The 18565-nt window shown below is 37.9% G+C and overlaps 2 protein-coding genes across 4 annotated transcripts in view; both read left to right on the forward strand.

Annotated features, from left to right (window-relative positions):
• The window catches only part of SAMTOR (S-adenosylmethionine sensor upstream of mTORC1), a 34954-nt gene extending 21642 nt beyond the window's left edge, over positions 1-13312 (forward strand). Inside the window, 3 exon segments of the mRNA XM_074870231.1 lie at positions 310-483; positions 5111-5225; positions 10026-13312. Coding sequence (XP_074726332.1) covers positions 310-483; positions 5111-5225; positions 10026-10655 — 919 coding nt within the window. The 3' untranslated portion in view covers positions 10656-13312.
• Positions 13313-15164: 1852 nt separating this feature from the next.
• The window catches only part of TMEM168 (transmembrane protein 168), a 29703-nt gene continuing 26302 nt past the window's right edge, over positions 15165-18565 (forward strand). For all 3 annotated transcript variants that reach the window (XR_012629170.1, XR_012629171.1, XM_074870232.1), the window contains exon 1: positions 15165-15374. The gene's annotated coding sequence lies outside the window, so the exon portion shown is untranslated. The remainder of the gene's footprint in view (positions 15375-18565) is intronic.

Consider the following 18565-nt stretch of genomic DNA (forward strand, 5'->3'; position numbering starts at 1 on the left):
GTGATGTTCTGACAGGACTTCTGCTGTCTTGCTCTAAAAGTCTATCCAGATAAAACTATTTTGAATCTCTACTCAGCTGTGACTTATGGCCTAACTTTTGGAAATAAAACACCATTTGACTTCAAGTGTGTCCTTTGGGTGTATTGCATCTTTTGTAAAGTGGATTTACCAAAATTGTAGTAAAACCCGGATTTGTTTAAAAGCTGACAGTGCTTGTGTATCTTAAACTTCTGTCTTGTATCTTTTCTATAGTAATGACCAAAAATAGCATTCTGTTTTTCTGGGGAATTTTTCTTTTTGTCTTCTCAGTGTATGCCGAGAATATTTTCAGAATGGTGGGAAAAGAAAAGCACTTGAGAAAGATGAAAAAAGAGCACTTCTTGCTTCTAAGACCACTCCAGCTTTAAATGTTTCCCAGGCTCCCAAGATTGAAGATCCCTTGCCAAACTTTGGCTTGACAAATCATGAAGCTATAACAGAAGAGTAAGTTTTACTTGTTTTCCAGACTTTTTTTTTCCCCCTCTTTGTGTGATAAGACTGACCTGGACGTTTTTTCCCCATAACATATTTGATTAGTCTGATGTAATTTTAATAGTTAAGAAGGGGAATTTTCATGTGACTGTATACATGTTTCAAGAAATATTTATGTTGTAGTATATTTTGGTGCATGCCATAAAAAGAATTACTTGAGAATGACAACTTAGGCATCTTCATTTAAGTGTTAGAGCAATTTCACTTTTGTATGTCATTGGTAGCAATGCGATTTATATGAAACCTTGAGGTGAAATACGGGAGACGTTAATTAAGTTAGAATCTAATGGCTGTTCAGCACTGTTGAAAAGTCAATTGCTTATGTAAGTACTAAGTGCCAAATGTAAATATCAGAGTACTTAAAACTTTCTCTTCATAAATAATTGCAGAGAAACTCTTGATTCCAATTATACACTTCAAAAGCAATTTTGAATTATAACCCTTAATTTTAAATGTGCTAGCTTTCTGATGACTGGTTCTGCAGGAGTTGTAGTATCCTTGAGGTATTTTCCTAACAACAGTTTTAATTTTGGTTTTGACCTTCACTCAAGTAAGAATTTTATTTTTGGCATTCAGGATTAGCTTTATTTCAGTTACAGTCCCACCCTCCTTTTTTTCCTAAATAACGTGGGTCATGTTTGTGGCTATTCTGTGTGTAATGGAAAGAATTTAATATTTTGCAAGTATAATAAATAATGAATGCATAAGCATATTATCATTAAAAGTTACACTTGTGACTTCATACTCTTTACAGATCAGTTCATACTGTCTCTTATGGTGTTTGTTTTGTGAAGAGATTTTTCTCATTATTGTAGCATGTCTTCTGTGATCAGCATTTAAGTTAGATCTAGTATTAGGAAAGGAACAAGCATGTTACTAATGTTATTAGCAGATGTGTCTGTCCTGACGACCTGCTATCTTTTGTGGTTTCTCATGTTTCTAAAATAACTCGCAAAAGGCATAAAGATGCCTATGTAGCTGTATAGCTACAGGCAAAATGAAAACATTTCCCCTGTTATTGTCCTATTATGACAGGACAAAACAGATGCTTCCAAAATGACAGTAGTGGCTTCTCATAAGCCGACTTGCCCCCAGACCCCTCTTTTTAGTGATCATTTTGCTAAACCAGCCTCAAAATGAATACCTGTTTTTTATGAGAACTGCCAGGCACTTTAGCATAAAGGGCTGATGAGATACAAATACCTTATAACATTTCAAATCTGCTGGCATTTGTTAACACGTAATTTTAGCATTACTATAAATAGAGTTTGTTGGTACTTATTTGTTTAAATCAATAGGTTTGATTATACAGTACTTAAAGTTGATTTGTCTTCCACTGGGAGGCCTTGTCATGGTAAAGCATTAGTGCTCTCTTCGTATGCGCTCTGTCTTCATACTTTGTACAGTTTAAGATGGCCATTGCAGAGCTAACTTCACATGAGTTTCTTCTTGCTACCAGTAGTCTGTAGCTTTACCTTTTGTTCTGACTAGTGTGTACAGAAAGTAGTTAACAGAGAAGTTTTAATTAAATAATTTTTAAAGTATTTTTTAATATAATGAGTGATGTTGAGTTTTTATCTTCATTCTCAAAACTTTAAAAATACATACATTCATAAAGACATACCTGGCAAAGGCAAGATGCATAATATTTACCTGAGTAAGCACCAAATGATAGTATGGTTTTTAGTAGCTGTACAGGCCTTAAAGCAACAAGGCATAGCTATTTGAAGTTACTGCCCAGAGAAATCAAAATTCAATTTCTTCCTCTATGCCTTATAAAAGAAATTACAGTGTTTATCAGAATGAAAATGGATTGTGTATTACACAAAACATACTATCCTCCTGAAATGTTTTTCTACCATGTCTACACTGATCAATTAGTGAAGTCTGAATCTTGGTGAGGTCTTGGTACAATCGATGTGGGGGAACCTCCCCCCACACACACACATTCAAATACTGTGACTCTATTCTGGTCATGTAATACTACAAATAAGAGTTGTGGGGTTGTCTATAGGTATGGCTAAGCCTGTCATTTTTGGTTTTACTCTGGTAAGTCTAAGGGCAATAATTTTGTTCTTCCCATATATAATCGTGTCTCAAGTAGTATTAAAACCAGGTTGCTTATGTAGGAGCTCTTTCTGAGCTTACCTTTACTGGCAAGCCACTGTAGACAGACTGTACTTTGCTTGGTAAGGAGCAAAGCAGGCTAGCTCCAGAATAAAGAGTTCCTTGGGTAGGAAAAAGATGCTGGGAGATGTGGAAAGAAGTAGGAAGCACTCAGCCAGGTCCTAAAAGTGATGGTAGGAAACATGGTAGGAACCAGAAGTGCAAAGTTTACTGTAACTCAGTCACACAGCTACTTTGAACCCATTTCCAGTTCATGTTGCTCACCTCTTTGCCAGATTAAAATTGGGGAGTCTTACAGAAATAACTGATGCAAACAGTCCTTTTTTTTTACTTTCATCTATATGAAAAGTAATATATTGTCCCTGATACTTCCTTCCATCCCAGAATGAGTTCTTATGTATCCAACACTGCAACTGCACCTGTTGTGAAGCTGGACATCAAAGTGGCTCAGTCCTGCAAGATAAAAGTGGCTGTTATCTGCTGTTATTAGCAGGGGCCTCCAAATTCAGAGTGCAAGGAAAGTAAAAAAACTAAAGAACAATGTTTTTGAATGTAGGATGTATTCAACAGCTGAGTCCTTGATATTAATGATAAGAGTGCAACATTCAAATTCTAATTCTTTTAAGAGGGACAGTGTATCAAGTTAGACTAAGTGCGAGGACAAGGCAAAACCTTTAAATGACAAGATAGCTAACTGCTAGTGCTTCTGTACAGGTGCATTGATCTTATCTGATGCTGCATTATATATACTGGGAACTGCCTTAGTCATGAAGAAAATGCCTATGGCTGCAAACTTGAAGATAACAAATGTTCCTCTAGGGATTGGTCAGGGAGATTCTTCCTTTGGAAGATAAGGATGCTTTTGCAGGCAAGGCACAGTCACTGTCCTCAAAAGTTGTCAGGAATCTTCTTTTCTATTTTTAAAATATATATTTAATTTAAAGAAAGAGCAATGATGACTTTATCTTCATAAAGACGTTTCAGATTGGTTTTGCAGTTGATCACAGATGATGTGAGAGCTTTCCAAGAAAAGGCAAATCTCATCTGCCAGCCTCCAGCGTATCTTCTGCTGTGCTGTAAGGGGAGTTTCCACCAGACAGTACAAGAATGTCCTCTCCTTGTTTCTTCAGTCTGCTAATTTCTTTCTGATCTCCCACTTCTCCAGTTATTTTTACTCCAGGAAGTTTTGGAATCTGGTTGAGAAGGTGACAGGCCAGTTATTCAGTGTGGGGTTTTTTTGTTTGGTGGGGTTTTTTTAGTGGGTTGGGGTTTTTTTGTATGTTTTGGAACGGGTGCAGCATTCTGAAACTAAAGTATTAAAGTGTGCTCAGCAGTCTGTCAACCGCTTCCTATTGATCCAAGCAGTAAGTCATGATTTCACAAGTTAATCCCCTCCCCCCCCTCTTTTTTTCTTCTAAATCATTCACCTTTTGTTATTTGGTAGCATAGTTCAGTATTTAGCATTACAGCCATTGGCCTTCTTATCTTTAATTCCACCTTGAACAGTAGTGTCATCACACAGTAGCAGATAAGGAGGTCAATTTTTGGCTTACTAACAGGTTGTCCAGAATTCTTATGGCATAAATCATCATTTTTGAGTACTTCAGAATTACTATGATTGGGACTCTCTTTTTTTGACTATTTCTCATTAAAAAGCTTTTGGGTACTCCAAAAGAGAACTGATTGCATGGCATGGAATAGACTGGGATTTTTTCCCCCAAGTAGTTACTTCGGTTCATTTAGATGTTCAGAATCACTTCCCTACAACTTGAACAGCCAGTTTCTAAGTTTGTGGCTCTGTATGGACTGATCTGACTCTTTAACAGCATCCATTGAAAACAGAATTGGAGTGAACCTCCAGTAGTCATCCATTTTAAAAAAATATTAGCTAACATAAAGCAAATAAAGTATTTTAAAACTTTTGCAGGGAATAACTAAATGCTTTCATTTTTAGAGATTTTTTTGTTTACCTTGGAATACTATTATGTGTTCTCTTGCCTTTATTAAACCAATTATGGCACTTGACTTCAGATGCCCTTTAAAATGGGACTGACAAGTAGGTATGTCGTAGACTGTTGCCAGTTTCTCTTTTTTAACTCTGGTGACTTGTGTGACTTCAACACCAATAAATACCACAAAAAGGTAAGTGGGAAACACTAAGCAATAGAGAACACCTGTCTAGTGGATACACAGGTTCCCATTTCAGTTTCTTACTACAGGTACACAAGTTAATAGTATTACAGCTGCTCTGAACATAACTGTTCTTCTTGAGGACCATCTGCTTTACTGATGGAGTTAGGTATCTCAGCCATTCAAGTAAAGCATTCACTTCTATTAGTCACTACTGTGGTGTTCTATGAGAATTTTTTTTGCATTAGTTATCTGAAATTGTAATTCAGAATATAGCTTCAAAAATAATATTTGATAAAACTCAATTCTTGCTGCTTCTTAGATTGCTCCATTCCTTGGGGAAGATCAGATTACTTGATGTTGGTAGCTGCTTTAATCCATTTCTGAAGTTTGAAGAATTTCTGACAGTTGGCATAGATATTGTTCCAGCTGTTGAGGTATGTAATGTGCTGAATTTAATATAAATTTGATTCTCGGATATTTTTAGAATGCTTCAAAATGACTGTAGAAAAAGTATGTTTAATACTTAAGTGTATATCCCAAATATCTGTGCTTTAATAGTAACTGTGGCCCTCCTACTACATCCTTTCCCATGAACAGGCTCTAAACTGTAGTTGTGTTTTGGTTTAAAAATCTGATACTTTTTTCAGGACTTATGTCTTCATAATGCGGTTGTGAACCTTAAAATTGGAAAACTTTTCGTAGCCATCTTTTTAATGGCATTTCAGAGGAGTCCTTGCATCTTAAAAGGTCTAAGTAAAAATGGAGTAGGCTAATGCTCAGGCATGAACCTCTCAGAAGTTGCATTCACTGACAGAAGGAAATGATCAGTGACTGTACTTAGGGAGTTTTAGTAACCAGAAGGGGGCTTTTCTGTTTATTGCTAAAATATTACTGAAATTCCACAATCCTGTGGACAAATTTATCAGCACTTTTGGGGGAAACATTTTCTCCTGGTAGTGTGCATTAATTCTACGGTAATTGTATGTTCTTTCTGTCTTTTGCTCTTGACCTAACTTTTGTCAGTCCTAATAGCATTTATCAACTAAGCAAAATGACAAAATGGAATGAAAATGAAAAGATACAGAAAGGAATACTTTTCTAACAGAAAAACCTTTGATCATACACATCTTGACCACTTACAGTCTAAAATCAGTGGCCTAAGGTAACCCTCTTTAGAAGTGGAGAGGTGAGAAGAAGTGTACGGGTACAATAATACGGTTAACTTGAAAGTAATGTTCTCTTATTTGCTGCAGTGTGGCTTACATAGTAAATGGATGGTATTTTGTTGTGGGTACCAGGTTTAGTCCAGTAACACCTAATTTATATTTCTGCATATATGCTTAGAGATAAATGAAATATATTCTTGAAAAAAATCTGAGTCTGATAAATTGCTTTTAAAGCAATTCAATGTTAGTTTCATCTAAAACACAAAGAAACTTTGAGTTTCCCATCTTGCCTGATTTGAAGAATAGGCATCAGTTGCCCAAACGTGATTGCCTTCCACCACTTGAAAGGCTGTAGGACTTCTGCATAGGGCTCTTGGGCATGACACAGGATGTAAAGGAGACACGTGCCACTGAAATGACAGCCTATGGAGTCTAAAATGGTAATACTTGGCAAGTAAATTTCTAGCTGAGATACATAGATCATGGGTGTCTACATCTGTGGTTTAAGTTCCAATTACAGTCAGTGGAGATCTATTAAAGATAGTCGGTGAAACCTAAAGGTCTGCTGTTTCAGGGTAAGGTGATTTGTGTTCTGACCTCTTGGGCTGTGTTGACTAGCTCTCCAGTGACTGTAATAGGAGCCTAGGCACCTAAAGTTACATGATCTAAATATAACCATTAATTTTTGGGTATGCATAGTTAATATTTTGCTTTCTAGTCTATCGTGCTGTTTTCATAAGAAAATTACTTTTGTTCTCATGAAAATCAATTTACATGTACAGTGACCAAAACCATTATTGGATGAGTCTCATAAAGGTTACTTCTGTGGAGGTAATGGAGGAATATGAGTAATCCAGGACAGACAACAGGAGAGGGAGTAGTCAGGTATCTGCAAGAACTAACCAGTTCTTCAGGTTCTCTCCCAGTACAAGGTAATGATAAGGTAATTAATTACTTGTCAGCTGACATGGTACCATAGCTTGATCATAGGAACTCCCCAGAGTGTTACTGTACAGGCCAACGTGGTTACTGTGAGGCTTGTCTCAGGCTCACCAGCTTCTCTTACTTCAATTTTCTTGGATACTTTGGTGTGTTCAGGGCACCTTGAAACCTAGCTAGCAGGGTTCTTGGAGTGACATGGAGTACAGTTTGTGCACTCAAACGCATCTGCTAGAATAAGCTTAGGCCCACCTCCAAAACAACATTAATAAGCCCTGATGTGTTCAAGATGACTCTGCTTTGAGCTGCATAAGCACCATAACCTCCTGAATAAATTTATCTTTAGGGCAGCAGTTGCCTGGGCTGATTTAAGATTTCAGAATAACAGCCAGAGGGTTCTTACGGTAGTTAATGTAGCTTTCTGACCTGAAAAATTGATCTGATAACTTAGTGGTAGAAGCTGAAAATAGAAGAACTGGTAAAATCTTCTGATTTAGCAGATCTTTTAGGTAAGATACCAAAATACTTTTTTGAAAACCATTGAAGCATAGAGGCTTCTTAGGAAGTCGGTTTCTGGAATGATGTTGAATAGAGAGTTAAATAATTCCTTCTTTAATAAAAATAGATTAATCCACTTTCTGCATATCGAAATGCTTTAGATATAGACTAAGTAGTTGGAGTAAAATACATCACCTAAGTTGAGGAAGAAGAAGGGTGTAATTGTGGGAAAACTAGGAGAGGGACTGAGATGTTAGTTATATAATAAGAGAATTAATGTCTTCAGAATGCTTCAAATCTGTTTCATATAGAGAGAATGTAAACTGTAGAGAGATGAATATGGAAATATGCTTCCATTAAAAATAGGTTTTGTGTTTTGAGGAGGAGGGGAACTGCACCAAGAAAAGATTAGTATTCTCTTTAGCTAGGCATTGTTCACTCATTTTCAGTGTCTGAAAAAACAGGTTTCTTTTTGAAACAGGTTTTTTTTTCTTTTTGAACCGGTTCCTTCTTGACCCAGTGTTTTTGTCAGATATTCCTTCAAATATTCTGCTTATAACACAGATATTCCAGAGTACAATTAGCAGTGGTTATTCCCTTAGAGAAGTTTGTCTGCATAATTAAAAGGCAAAAAAAAAAAAAAAAGCCTAAAAGATGGCAAAATTGGAATGAAGGGAGGATCTCCACTTTGGGAAAATCCAAATACAATTTCATACTGCTGTGAAACACGCTGAATGTGCAGCAGATGATGTATTGGAGTAAATATAGTCTGAGACAAAAAAAAAAAAAGAGGTTGGAAGGGTAGTGGAATTAAAAATTAGAATATACAAGTAGGACTGTGTTCTTAAATGTCAGTGGATACACTGAAATATGACTGCTGTTTCAGTGTCGAGGAGGACTTTAACAAGAGTTCAAGACTTGTATATCTAAAGTTTAGTAGCAGTCTCCAGCAGCATTTTTGTCCTAAAACTGCCTTGCAGAGTTCAGATTCCACTCAAAACATACTTTAGTCCTGCAATTGTCTTTAACATTATTTCTACATAACTGTTTTATGAGTATTTTTCCACTACTCAGAAATACTTGCAGTCTAAATTGTTTTTCCAACTGTATATGTATAATGTCTAACTCATGCTTCTAAGTAAAGTTGGCATGTTACTCTGAATAATTATTCTTCAAAGCACTTCTTTCTTCTAAAACTTACTAGAGGATATAATGAAATTACTACTGTTAATTTCCTGTTCTAAGTATTACAAGGAAGCAGAATATAGCCCTGCAGGTATAATGGTTGCAATTAGAATTTCTTGATTGTAGCCACATAATGCAAGTCTCTTTCTTGATTTTTGCATATTGGAGGCCAAGATTAAAGGTAATGAAAAAATAAATCACAGATTTTTTTTGAACATTGATTACTTTTTCTAATTTACTGCATACTCTCAGAAGATAATGTGATTTTATATAAACAGAAATAACATTCGCTTCTACTTGGAAACAATTGTGCATATCAGTTGCTTCATGAATACCTTTACAATACTGTTCTAGTGATTTTTGAATATTATTTCATCAAACACGCTATAAATATTTTCGTGGTGTGAAAATGCAGCAGATCTAACTACTTTTCAGATGTGTTCCACAGAATGTTTTCTGTCTGCTTTCACGTTCGCTTACCTGTTTTGAGTGTCTGTTTTCACTGCACACTCTCCAGGCATTAATAACAATATTGGTATAACATCAGAACATTATATCTTAATACTTTTTTTATGAAAGAAGTCAGTCCTGGGTTTTGATGAATATAAAGTGTCAAAACTTAAATGTAGTGAATAGCATATTATTACCCTAATTTTATGAATGCTCTGTGATTAAGGATGTTAAGAACTTACTCTTATGTATATTGTGTTGTGGCATCATTTCCCATCTTCAACAGCTTGAGCGCACAGACGATTAACAGGTGAATTTATAGCCCTTACCTTACTGTGATAACTGCCCAAATGTGTAGTGCTGTGCTTTGCATTTACAGCAAGGTTAAAACATGGACTTGTATCACTGCTGCAAAGCAGTTAGTTACTGTAACTTTCTAACATGTATTGCCTTTCTGTAGCTTCTTTGTTTCTGTAGCAGTAAAGAATGACACTTTTCCAAGTGACCAAACTTAAGTTTCCTGGATTCTTTTCAAAGAACTGGTGGAAATACTGAGATATCAAATTTATTTTCTAATTACTGATTTCAGGTTTATAAAAACCTACAAAAGGCTTTCAGGATCTGGAGAAACAAAAGCAATGTAGGCTTATCCTAGTTCTTCTTAAATCATTTGTGACATAGCTGTTTTATTTGGGCTAAGTTTCTTTTTTTCAATTGTGGGGTGTTTTTTTTTTAAATTAACAGTTCTCAGCTATCAAATCTCTAGTAAATTACTGCACATCTAAAATTTTTCTTTGCAATTGTGAAAGCTAACAATACGTGTTAAATTGTTATTTTAGATTGTTTGATTTAATAGCAAGAGGAATGTTCAGCGGGCTTTACATTTCCTCAAGGGAACACAGAGGTTATCATTGATTGTCTGTGGGTTTGGATTATATCTGCTCTTTAAACTAACCTTCATGTTTGTTTGGTTTTCTGTTTTTCTTATTCCACCAGAGCGTATACAAATGTGACTTCTTAAATCTTCAGATTCAGCAACCTCTCCAGCTGGCACAAGATGCTATAGATGCCTTTCTTAAGCAACTGAAAAATCCCATTGATTCTCTACCTGGAGAACTGTTCCATGTCGTCGTTTTCTCACTACTCCTTTCTTATTTTCCATCACCCTATCAACGATGGATATGCTGCAAGAAGGCACATGAACTTCTCGTGTTAAATGGCTTATTGCTTGTAATAACTCCTGATTCATCTCATCAGAATCGCCGGGCTATGATGATGAAAAGCTGGAAAATTGCCATAGAGTCCTTGGGTTTTAAACGCTTCAAGTATTCCAAGTTTTCTCACATGCACCTGATGGCATTTAGGAAAACTTCCCTGCAAACAACAAGTGACTTAGTTAGCAGGAACTACCCGGGAATGTTGTATATCCCACAGGATTTCAACAGTATAGAGGATGAGGAGTATTCCAACACTTCCTGCTATGTTCGATCAGATACAGAAGATGAACAGCTAGCTTACGGTTTTATGGAGCTACCTGATGCTCCTTATGACTCAGACTCTGGAGAAAGCCAGTCTAGTTCAATTCCTTTCTATGAGCTAGAAGATCCTATATTGCTTCTAAGTTAATGTAGTTGTTGAAATGCCCTTTCAGTCAAACCTTTTGCTTAACTAATTTTGCTATACTAACATGGGCTCAACACAAAAATGGTTTGCATAAAGAAAATGCAAAGGTTTACAGAGTTTGCTATTTTTTTCTACTTTTGAATTTTAAAATTTATTCTTGTATGAAAGTGAAAAAATACAAGTTTTATGCAAATGACTCATGTCATAGCATAAATTGCTGTTACTTTCTTTAGATTTGTATCACTAATTTTTTTCCAGAAAGGTACCATTCTTTTCTTTAGTGCTGTGAAGTGTGAATTCTATTTAATTTGCTAAATGTTGTTTCAATATTTTAACTCAATGTGGTTGAGCTTAAGGCACTGGAGTTGGTGGGCTTCTGAGAAGTATATGTAGGAAGAAATATTTTGCACTTTAATTAAATGTGCAGATAGGTTAAGACACTTGGTTACACATGTCCCTTCTTAATTGTGGAACAAAATTTTTTTTCCAAAACTTGTTTCACTCTGGTTAAGCCTAGGCTGGAGGAACTATAATGCTTGCACATTTGATTTTATGTTAATTGTAGCCCTCTTGAGATAACACCAAATTGAGGTAACACCAAAACACTGGAATATATTCATCCATAGTTATACATACTATGTAATTTCATCACATAAATAGTAGTTAGACATGAGATTTCTGAAGAGGTTATCCTCCCCCAGAGGAGTATGGTACGTCTAGATAATTATGTTTCACTTCAAAGCTGGAACATGGTTTTGCAATTTCATCAGCACTAACATATATCAGTATTTCCGCAGTTATGGTGTTCTGTATTCTTTTCAAACTGTGTTTTTTTGGGGGGGACAGACACACGGCACACACGACAGGGTGGGTTTTGTCATGTTTTAAAGTAAATTATTTATGCATTTTAGAAACAAACAACTTTAATTGTCCTTATTTGTAGATCTCCCACGTTATATGGTAACTACAGACCAATTCTGTAAAAAGGGACACAATTATACAAGTTTTTCAAGGATAAACATATTTGCACAAAAGTTGTGTATTCAGAACACACAAGTGAAGTTAACATACACTATTTGTTTGCTTATTTGGACCCAAACATCTTCAGTTTAGTTAAATAAAAACTCCATAGCTCTCTGAAAATCGGTCTGCACTGTAAGGAGATGGAACAGAAGTGCTTTACATCTACTAAGTTTTTTAACTTGTGTAATAAATTTGTGAGTTTTTGCAGGAAGAAAACTATTCAGTGGTGAAAATGGAGGATTCAGTATTAGTTTAGCTTAGATTTCCCTCCATTTAAAAATAATGGCCAGAATTTTCAGATTTGAGTGTTAGGCTGTTAAATCTATATGTAAGTGCCTAATAATAAATTATTTGAACAAGGTGCCACATCATGGTTTTAAGACTGACTTCAGCAACATGGCAGAAAATACTAATATATATTTTCACAGGTGGTTGTGATTAAATATACCTTACACCATATTAACCTTCCTGGTTGTATTTATAACAGAGAAGTTACCAGATGAACTGAAGTTGTAGTATGGATGCTACAAAAAGGAAACTTACTCCTTCCATTGAAGTTTTGCACTGAAAGTGTCACAGTTTGACCTACCTGGTTTTCTTTTATACTGTTTCCTACAAAGAGTCATCCCGCATTGGTCCAGCTTACACCCAAACATCATCTGGACTGAAATGGTTTATTCTTTAACATAAACTTTTTGTGTCTCTTCTTAAATTTAAAGCATTCCCTAATACCTGATTCAAATTCGTTATTCAGTCTGAATGATATAGTTATATACAAACCAAACAATTGTGATGTGTAAACAAAAATTTAGACATACAAGTATCATGGTTAAATTTTACTTTTTTTTTTTTAACAGAGATTACTTCCCTAATGAAATCACAGTGGCTTCAAAATTGGCTAAAAGTATTTGCATCTAATGCTTTACCAATTCACTTTCACTAAAATGTTTGTCATTCAAAGCCTTTCTTCTTCCCAGTTAACCACTGACTCCAGCAGTGCTCACGTTAAAGCTAAAATATTGGTGCTACAAATGCAGCTGTTCATGGAAATTTAATCTGTGCATACTTCAAAGTGTACCTAACATTTTAACTGATACTCCTTTTAAAAAAAAAAAGTTATATACCAGCTAAAATATATGTTGGTATTGGTTAATGTAAATTGGTTTGTGATTAATACAAAAAAGCAATTCAGATCAAGATTCATCCCCCCAAAATAGGTTAAAATAATGATGTTTAAAACATGCCTTTTTGGCAGGTTGGTGACACCACTGTAGTTGTGGTTTAGGGACCTGAGATTCATAACAGCTTGGTTTTCTTGTTGCCTTTTTTTTTTTTAACAAGGGACAGTAGATTGTGGTGTAGGAGGAAAATGGAATTTACACAAATACTTATACCTCCCTGAACAATAAAGTGGTGATATCAGGAGTTGTTGGATATTTGGCTTTGGTGCAAGAAGAATTTTCTAGGTTATGAAATATTTGAAAATTATGACTGTGCAAGAGATCTCTTGTTCTTAAGGTGCTGGAGAGAAAAAGGAAAAAAAAATATGTGTATTTGCATTTCTGTTGTCTTTATGTCACTACTTTTTGTGAACAAAGCACATTTATTAAAAAAGAACCTGAAAACCTTTTTAAAAATTGTTTCTTTGGGGTGGAGATGTTGTTTTTTTGTTATTGTACAGTTGGTTTATGCTGAAATCCAGTGAAACCGATGCATAGTTATTTTCCCTTATTGTCAAACAAAATAGTTGGATTGGGTTTATTTTACAAACAGCTGAATTATAGTAAAGATACGAAATTTGGTACTTCAATTCCAGCTTCCGTATTTCAGTTGGGGCCTTTGATTTATGGAAGGGGTTTTGGAGTTCCTCCAGTTGGTCCTGTATTGTGTTTCTTTGCCTGCCCACTTAGTATGCAGCCACTTTCTAGTGCAGTTTCTCTCTTCTCTCTCTAGATGTTCTTAATTATTTCTCCTGTATCTCCCTGAAATAGCTTTGCAGCACCCATTGTACATTGGCCCTCTGAGGTCATTGCTATATTTTTTTACATAGTGATTTTGGTTACTGGAGGTGTTGAGAAAGGATGGCAATGGGAAATGAAACCTAAAGAACTGAAAATGCAAGGCATCTACTCAGATCCAGATTCTAAGACAACTAGATTTCAACAGAACTGAAGTGTGGCCCTAGCACTGCAGAGCCTAGTTGGTATATTCTGGTCTCTTAGTGTTGGTTCTTACTGTGAAGACCAGAAAACATGATTTCACAGCTGTTCTCAGTATTGCTTCCTGCTTCAGGGAGACTTGCTGACTTGCTATCACTCTAAGTCTTTTTAATTATATTGCTGTGAATCAGCAGCAGGTTTTCTGCTTTTCCTCCTTTCCTCGGTTTTCCTCAATTCGTTGAACAGCAGGAAGATTTTTTTTACAATTTTCACAAATTTGCACAGAAACTTATTTCTGGGGTGTTATTTTTACTTTGTAAGTAAAAATATTCTCCAAGAAGTCAAAAAAATAGTTGCTTAAAGAGCAACTAAAATCATAGTTGGACAGATATAGTACCAAGTGTTGTCCATGTTGCTGGTAAAGCATCTGAAGCTGGTGCCATTTACTAAGCAACTGCGATTTCTATTGTTGTACATGTTAAAGGAAAGCCTCAACTTTTTTTTTTTTTTTTTAAATCCATGTAACTTTTAGGCCTGTTGGCCAGTTTTATTTAAAATTTGAAGAGGGGTCAGGATTTTGGAGATGGCAGAGGTTCTTGTGAATCAGTTGTCTGAAGAATTGAGACAGGAAGGACTGTCAAAGTTCAGATGTTTGAGTATCCCCCATCAGTACTAGTGCTTCTTGACTAGGGGGAGGAAGGGGCTGGTTGTGATGAAGGGATTACAGGAGCAAAGGACATAAATCTGCAGCAGGCTAGCCCTCCTGCAGTTCAAAGAGCCCCCGTGCAGCAGCTGTCTAAACTTAATGCAAAGTCTAACTACCCTTGTTTTGCCTAAGCAATGGAGCTATTGAGATCCAGAAACTTGCTGCTGTTGCCCACCTGCCTGCAAAGGCCAATTCAAAACATGCATTTCCAACACAAAGGGTTGTGAAACACTGACGACCAAGAAGTGTGCCTTCTGTGTAATGCCAGGGTGGTGAAAGCTGCTCTGGGGGAAGCACAGATCCATCCAGAACCAGGATCCTCTCCCCCTGAAGGTTCCTGCTAGCAAACGATGGGAAAGGATAGAGATGATTCAGTCTGGCATGCAGTCCTGATTCAAACACAGCTTTCCCTCTTCTGTACCCTAAGCACCAGTTGACAGTGTTATAGGTTTGGGTGGGGTTGGGTTTTTGGGTTTTTTTTTCCATTCTTCCAGCCTCTTCACCTTGCGTTTACTTTACACTTGCCCACCACCTGGATGCTATTGCCTTCCCTGGCCGCGAGGCAGTGGTGGGGCTGGAGGGTGCCGATGGGGGGGAACACTGTTACAGCCCCACTCTGCCCCATCGAGCAGGCACCGTCCCACCGAGCGCCTCGTCGCCCGGGGCAGGCGCGGGCCCGGCGTGGCCGCCACAGCGAGCTGGGCTCCGGCAGCGCCCAGGCGGCCGCGGCGGAGTTTGAGCCTTGGCGCGGCCCGTAGGCGGGATGCCTCACTCGGCCTCAACATGGCGGCGGCGCTGCGCGGGGGGTGGGAAGTTTCCGGGACGCCTGTTGAGGTGAGCGCGGGCCGGGGCCGGGCCGCTCTCGCGCGTGGGGGGGCATGGCGGGGACCGCGGCCCCCTGGGCTTGGGCCGGGCTGGCCCCGGCGCCGTGTGCGTGGAGCAGGGCCCCGTCACCGCGGCGAAGCAGGGGCGAGGGGAGCCGGGCGGCCCGGCGAGCAGCCCCGGGGGGACGCGGCCTCCCCGGGCGGGCCCGGGCCCGGGTCGGGGGCCGTCTGCACGGAGCCGCTTCCCGTGGCGGCAGCCCCGCGGCTGGCAGCGCCCGCTCCGCGGAGCCAGATGCCGTCATTAAACTTCCCTGCTCGGGCCAGCCCAGCGGCTGGGGCTTCGGCCGGGTGCCCTCCGGTTGGCTGACGGCAGTAATCCGTAATACGGGCTCCGTGCTAACATCTGAAAGCTACCGGAGTCGTTCATCTGAGGGTTAAGCCTACTGTATTGATGCGTTAGCTAAATACTTTTTGTTTAAAAAAGTCTTACAGAGTTGCTTTTAAAAAAATAAAATCGCTAAACTGGTAGAATAAAGCTGAAAGAAATCAGGTTCTGTAGTTTAGATAGGCCTCACTTGGGCTTTAAATCAGCTACAGTTAAACTACTGACTCATCTGGGTTTTGGTTCTTTTCTACTTTCTTATACAAATTACGGTAAAAACTGCTCTGGGAATGCTGTTCCTTTACATACAGGAAAGCTCTTGGATAGTTTAGTGTCCAAATCTATAGCTAGACTTGAGGTTTTGCTTAAAATTGTGTTTGCAAAAGTTCACGAATATTTATGGGTGAACATACTCTTTGTTTTGGATCTAAATGTGATTTGCTCAGATATGTAACTCAGATGTTGCAACCTGAAACTTTAAGGCCATTGGTTTAAAAAACAAACCAATACAACACCTGCCCCCAACTTTGAACAATCTTGGTCTAAACAGTCAAAGTCTTAACAGAAATGAGGAACAAATAGCTGTGTTTTGAAGAATAAATCAGATATTGAAATTTCTCATTAAAATTACCTGAATTGCTGTGTTACGTTTATTTGGTAATATCTGCGTGAGGGGATACATTAATCATGGAAGTGCTGCCTTTTCCCCTTTTCACCAAAAAGTTGACCCTTTGTTTTGGTTAGATAAAGACTAATGATTAATAGTGTGGTTGCATAGTATACCTTTTTGCTAATTGGCTAGAAGATCAGCAGAAGGAGGTTGCATTCACAGTCCAAGCTGTTATTTTGCAAATATTTGGTGCCGGAGCAGCCTTTGTGTCATTCCACTGGGAAGAAGCGTGTTCCCCTGCCCCGGCACCTGGCGGGGCACGCTGGGCCACAGCGGAGGAGCTGCTCTTTCCTGCTTCTCACAGTGCAATAGCAGCAAAACTCTGCTCCGCACGAGCTGAACCAGTCAGAGTAGTTTTCTGTCAGAGTGGCTGCTTGCCTGCCAAGGGAGTTTGCTAGGGTAACAATCCCACCAGAAAATAATTTCGCAATCGTAGCAAAATTTTAAGCCAGGTATTAGGTGGGAGCTTCCGCCTTTTGCGTATGAGCCAGCCTGCTGACTTCCGTGAGGCTGTTGTCCACATGACTGTTTATAGTGTTATTAGCCTCTTGACTTGGAGGGGTTCCAGAAAGGCTCAGGAATCAAGATAACAGGACGGCATGGCAGATGTGCTTCAGCGTAGTAGTAGTCACGCATCAGTGCTGTGGGTGGGAAGGAGATGGGAAATTGTTCCTCAGTATTCCTGGTTTGAATGAGAGATAACTGGGGGCAGGGGGAGGGCATGTGTAGGAGTTGAGATAAATGGCTCAAGTTATCCATAAAGTGAATGTTGATTGTAGCAAAAAAACCAGTGAGACTGCAGATAGTGCTGTGATACCAGATACGCTGCAACCTGGAATACGATAGCTAACTTAGGGCTGTGTTATCTATGTAAAGTAGAAACAAATGAAAGGTAGAGAACAGTAAGTATATTACCAAATGAGAGGAGAAATATTACAAGATCTTAAGCATCCAGGCAACTCAGAATTAAGTTTATATGTATAAAACATTAAAAATGACTGCTATGAAAATGCACAGTTGAAATCCAAAGAACTTTAACTTGCAACGGCATCATGTAATAACTATTTGCTCTAAGTATATGGTATATATTCTACTTCAATTAAGCAGATTTTTAGTGCGTAGTTCTTCCAAGTAATATCTGCAGTGTTGTTAGGTGTTTAACAGAATTTGAAAATATAAAGTAATTTAAACAATAGAATTCCTTAAGCCTGGTCTGTCTCCACACCAATGACTCAAGCTGCTTTTACACTGGGTGTCAGTCTTCAGATCAGCCAAAGCTAATGGGCAAATCAGTCAATTCCCTTTTTCTGTTGTTGTTTACTGGTTTAAAAAATGAGAATTTAAAAATCAAGAGACAATAAAGTCTTAGGTTTTGAGTTTCAGTCAAGGTGTCCTTTCATACTTCCCCCAACACTGTAAATAAAATCAGTAAGCTATAACCTAGCTCTGAGTGTTCTTGACACTTTGGTTCCTCTGTCATACTAGTAACTCTTCAGAAGTCTCTAAGATGACAATTAGGAAATTACTTAAAAGATGTTAGGGGCTATGTATGAGTCTTCTTACATGTTGATGACTCAGCCCATAACCTGTATAATCATGCTCTTAGATAAACTTTTCATTAATAGCTTTAAAAGCAAAAGTTATACATAAATAGAAATATAAATATTCAAGAGGTTTTCAGTCAGTTTTATCTAAGGGAATTTGAATGACTGGTTGTTCTGGGGCTCTTTGTAATTTGTGACACTTCTTAAGAAAATCAGAGACAAAAAATATTGATGCTGATTTTCTTGGTTTTGTACTTTCTTGTGATCCACCTGTTGTTTTCAGCCTTATTTTCTCTGGAGGTATAAGCTCTGTTTTATTTGTTCAGTGACTCCTGGTTCAGAGTTTCTGGGCACAGAAGGATCAAAAATCAGAAGTACATGTGTTTTTTCTTTACATGTAGTTGCACAGAAAACTTGTTCTCTCAGTAATTCTTATCAATTTGTCAAAATACATCTTGTGTACAGAGCAGGGTTGTGACTTGAAAGCACAAACCTTTTTTGCCTTTAACTAGAGAGCTCTGAACTGTGCCTCTGACAACTTTGTGGTAAGTAGAAAAGTATATAAATGCAGTGAAATTGAGATCTTACTGGAAATAGAATTTCCT

The sequence above is a fragment of the Strix uralensis genome, chromosome 5 (assembly GCF_047716275.1).
Source record: "Strix uralensis isolate ZFMK-TIS-50842 chromosome 5, bStrUra1, whole genome shotgun sequence".
NCBI classification, from domain to species: domain Eukaryota; kingdom Metazoa; phylum Chordata; class Aves; order Strigiformes; family Strigidae; genus Strix; species Strix uralensis.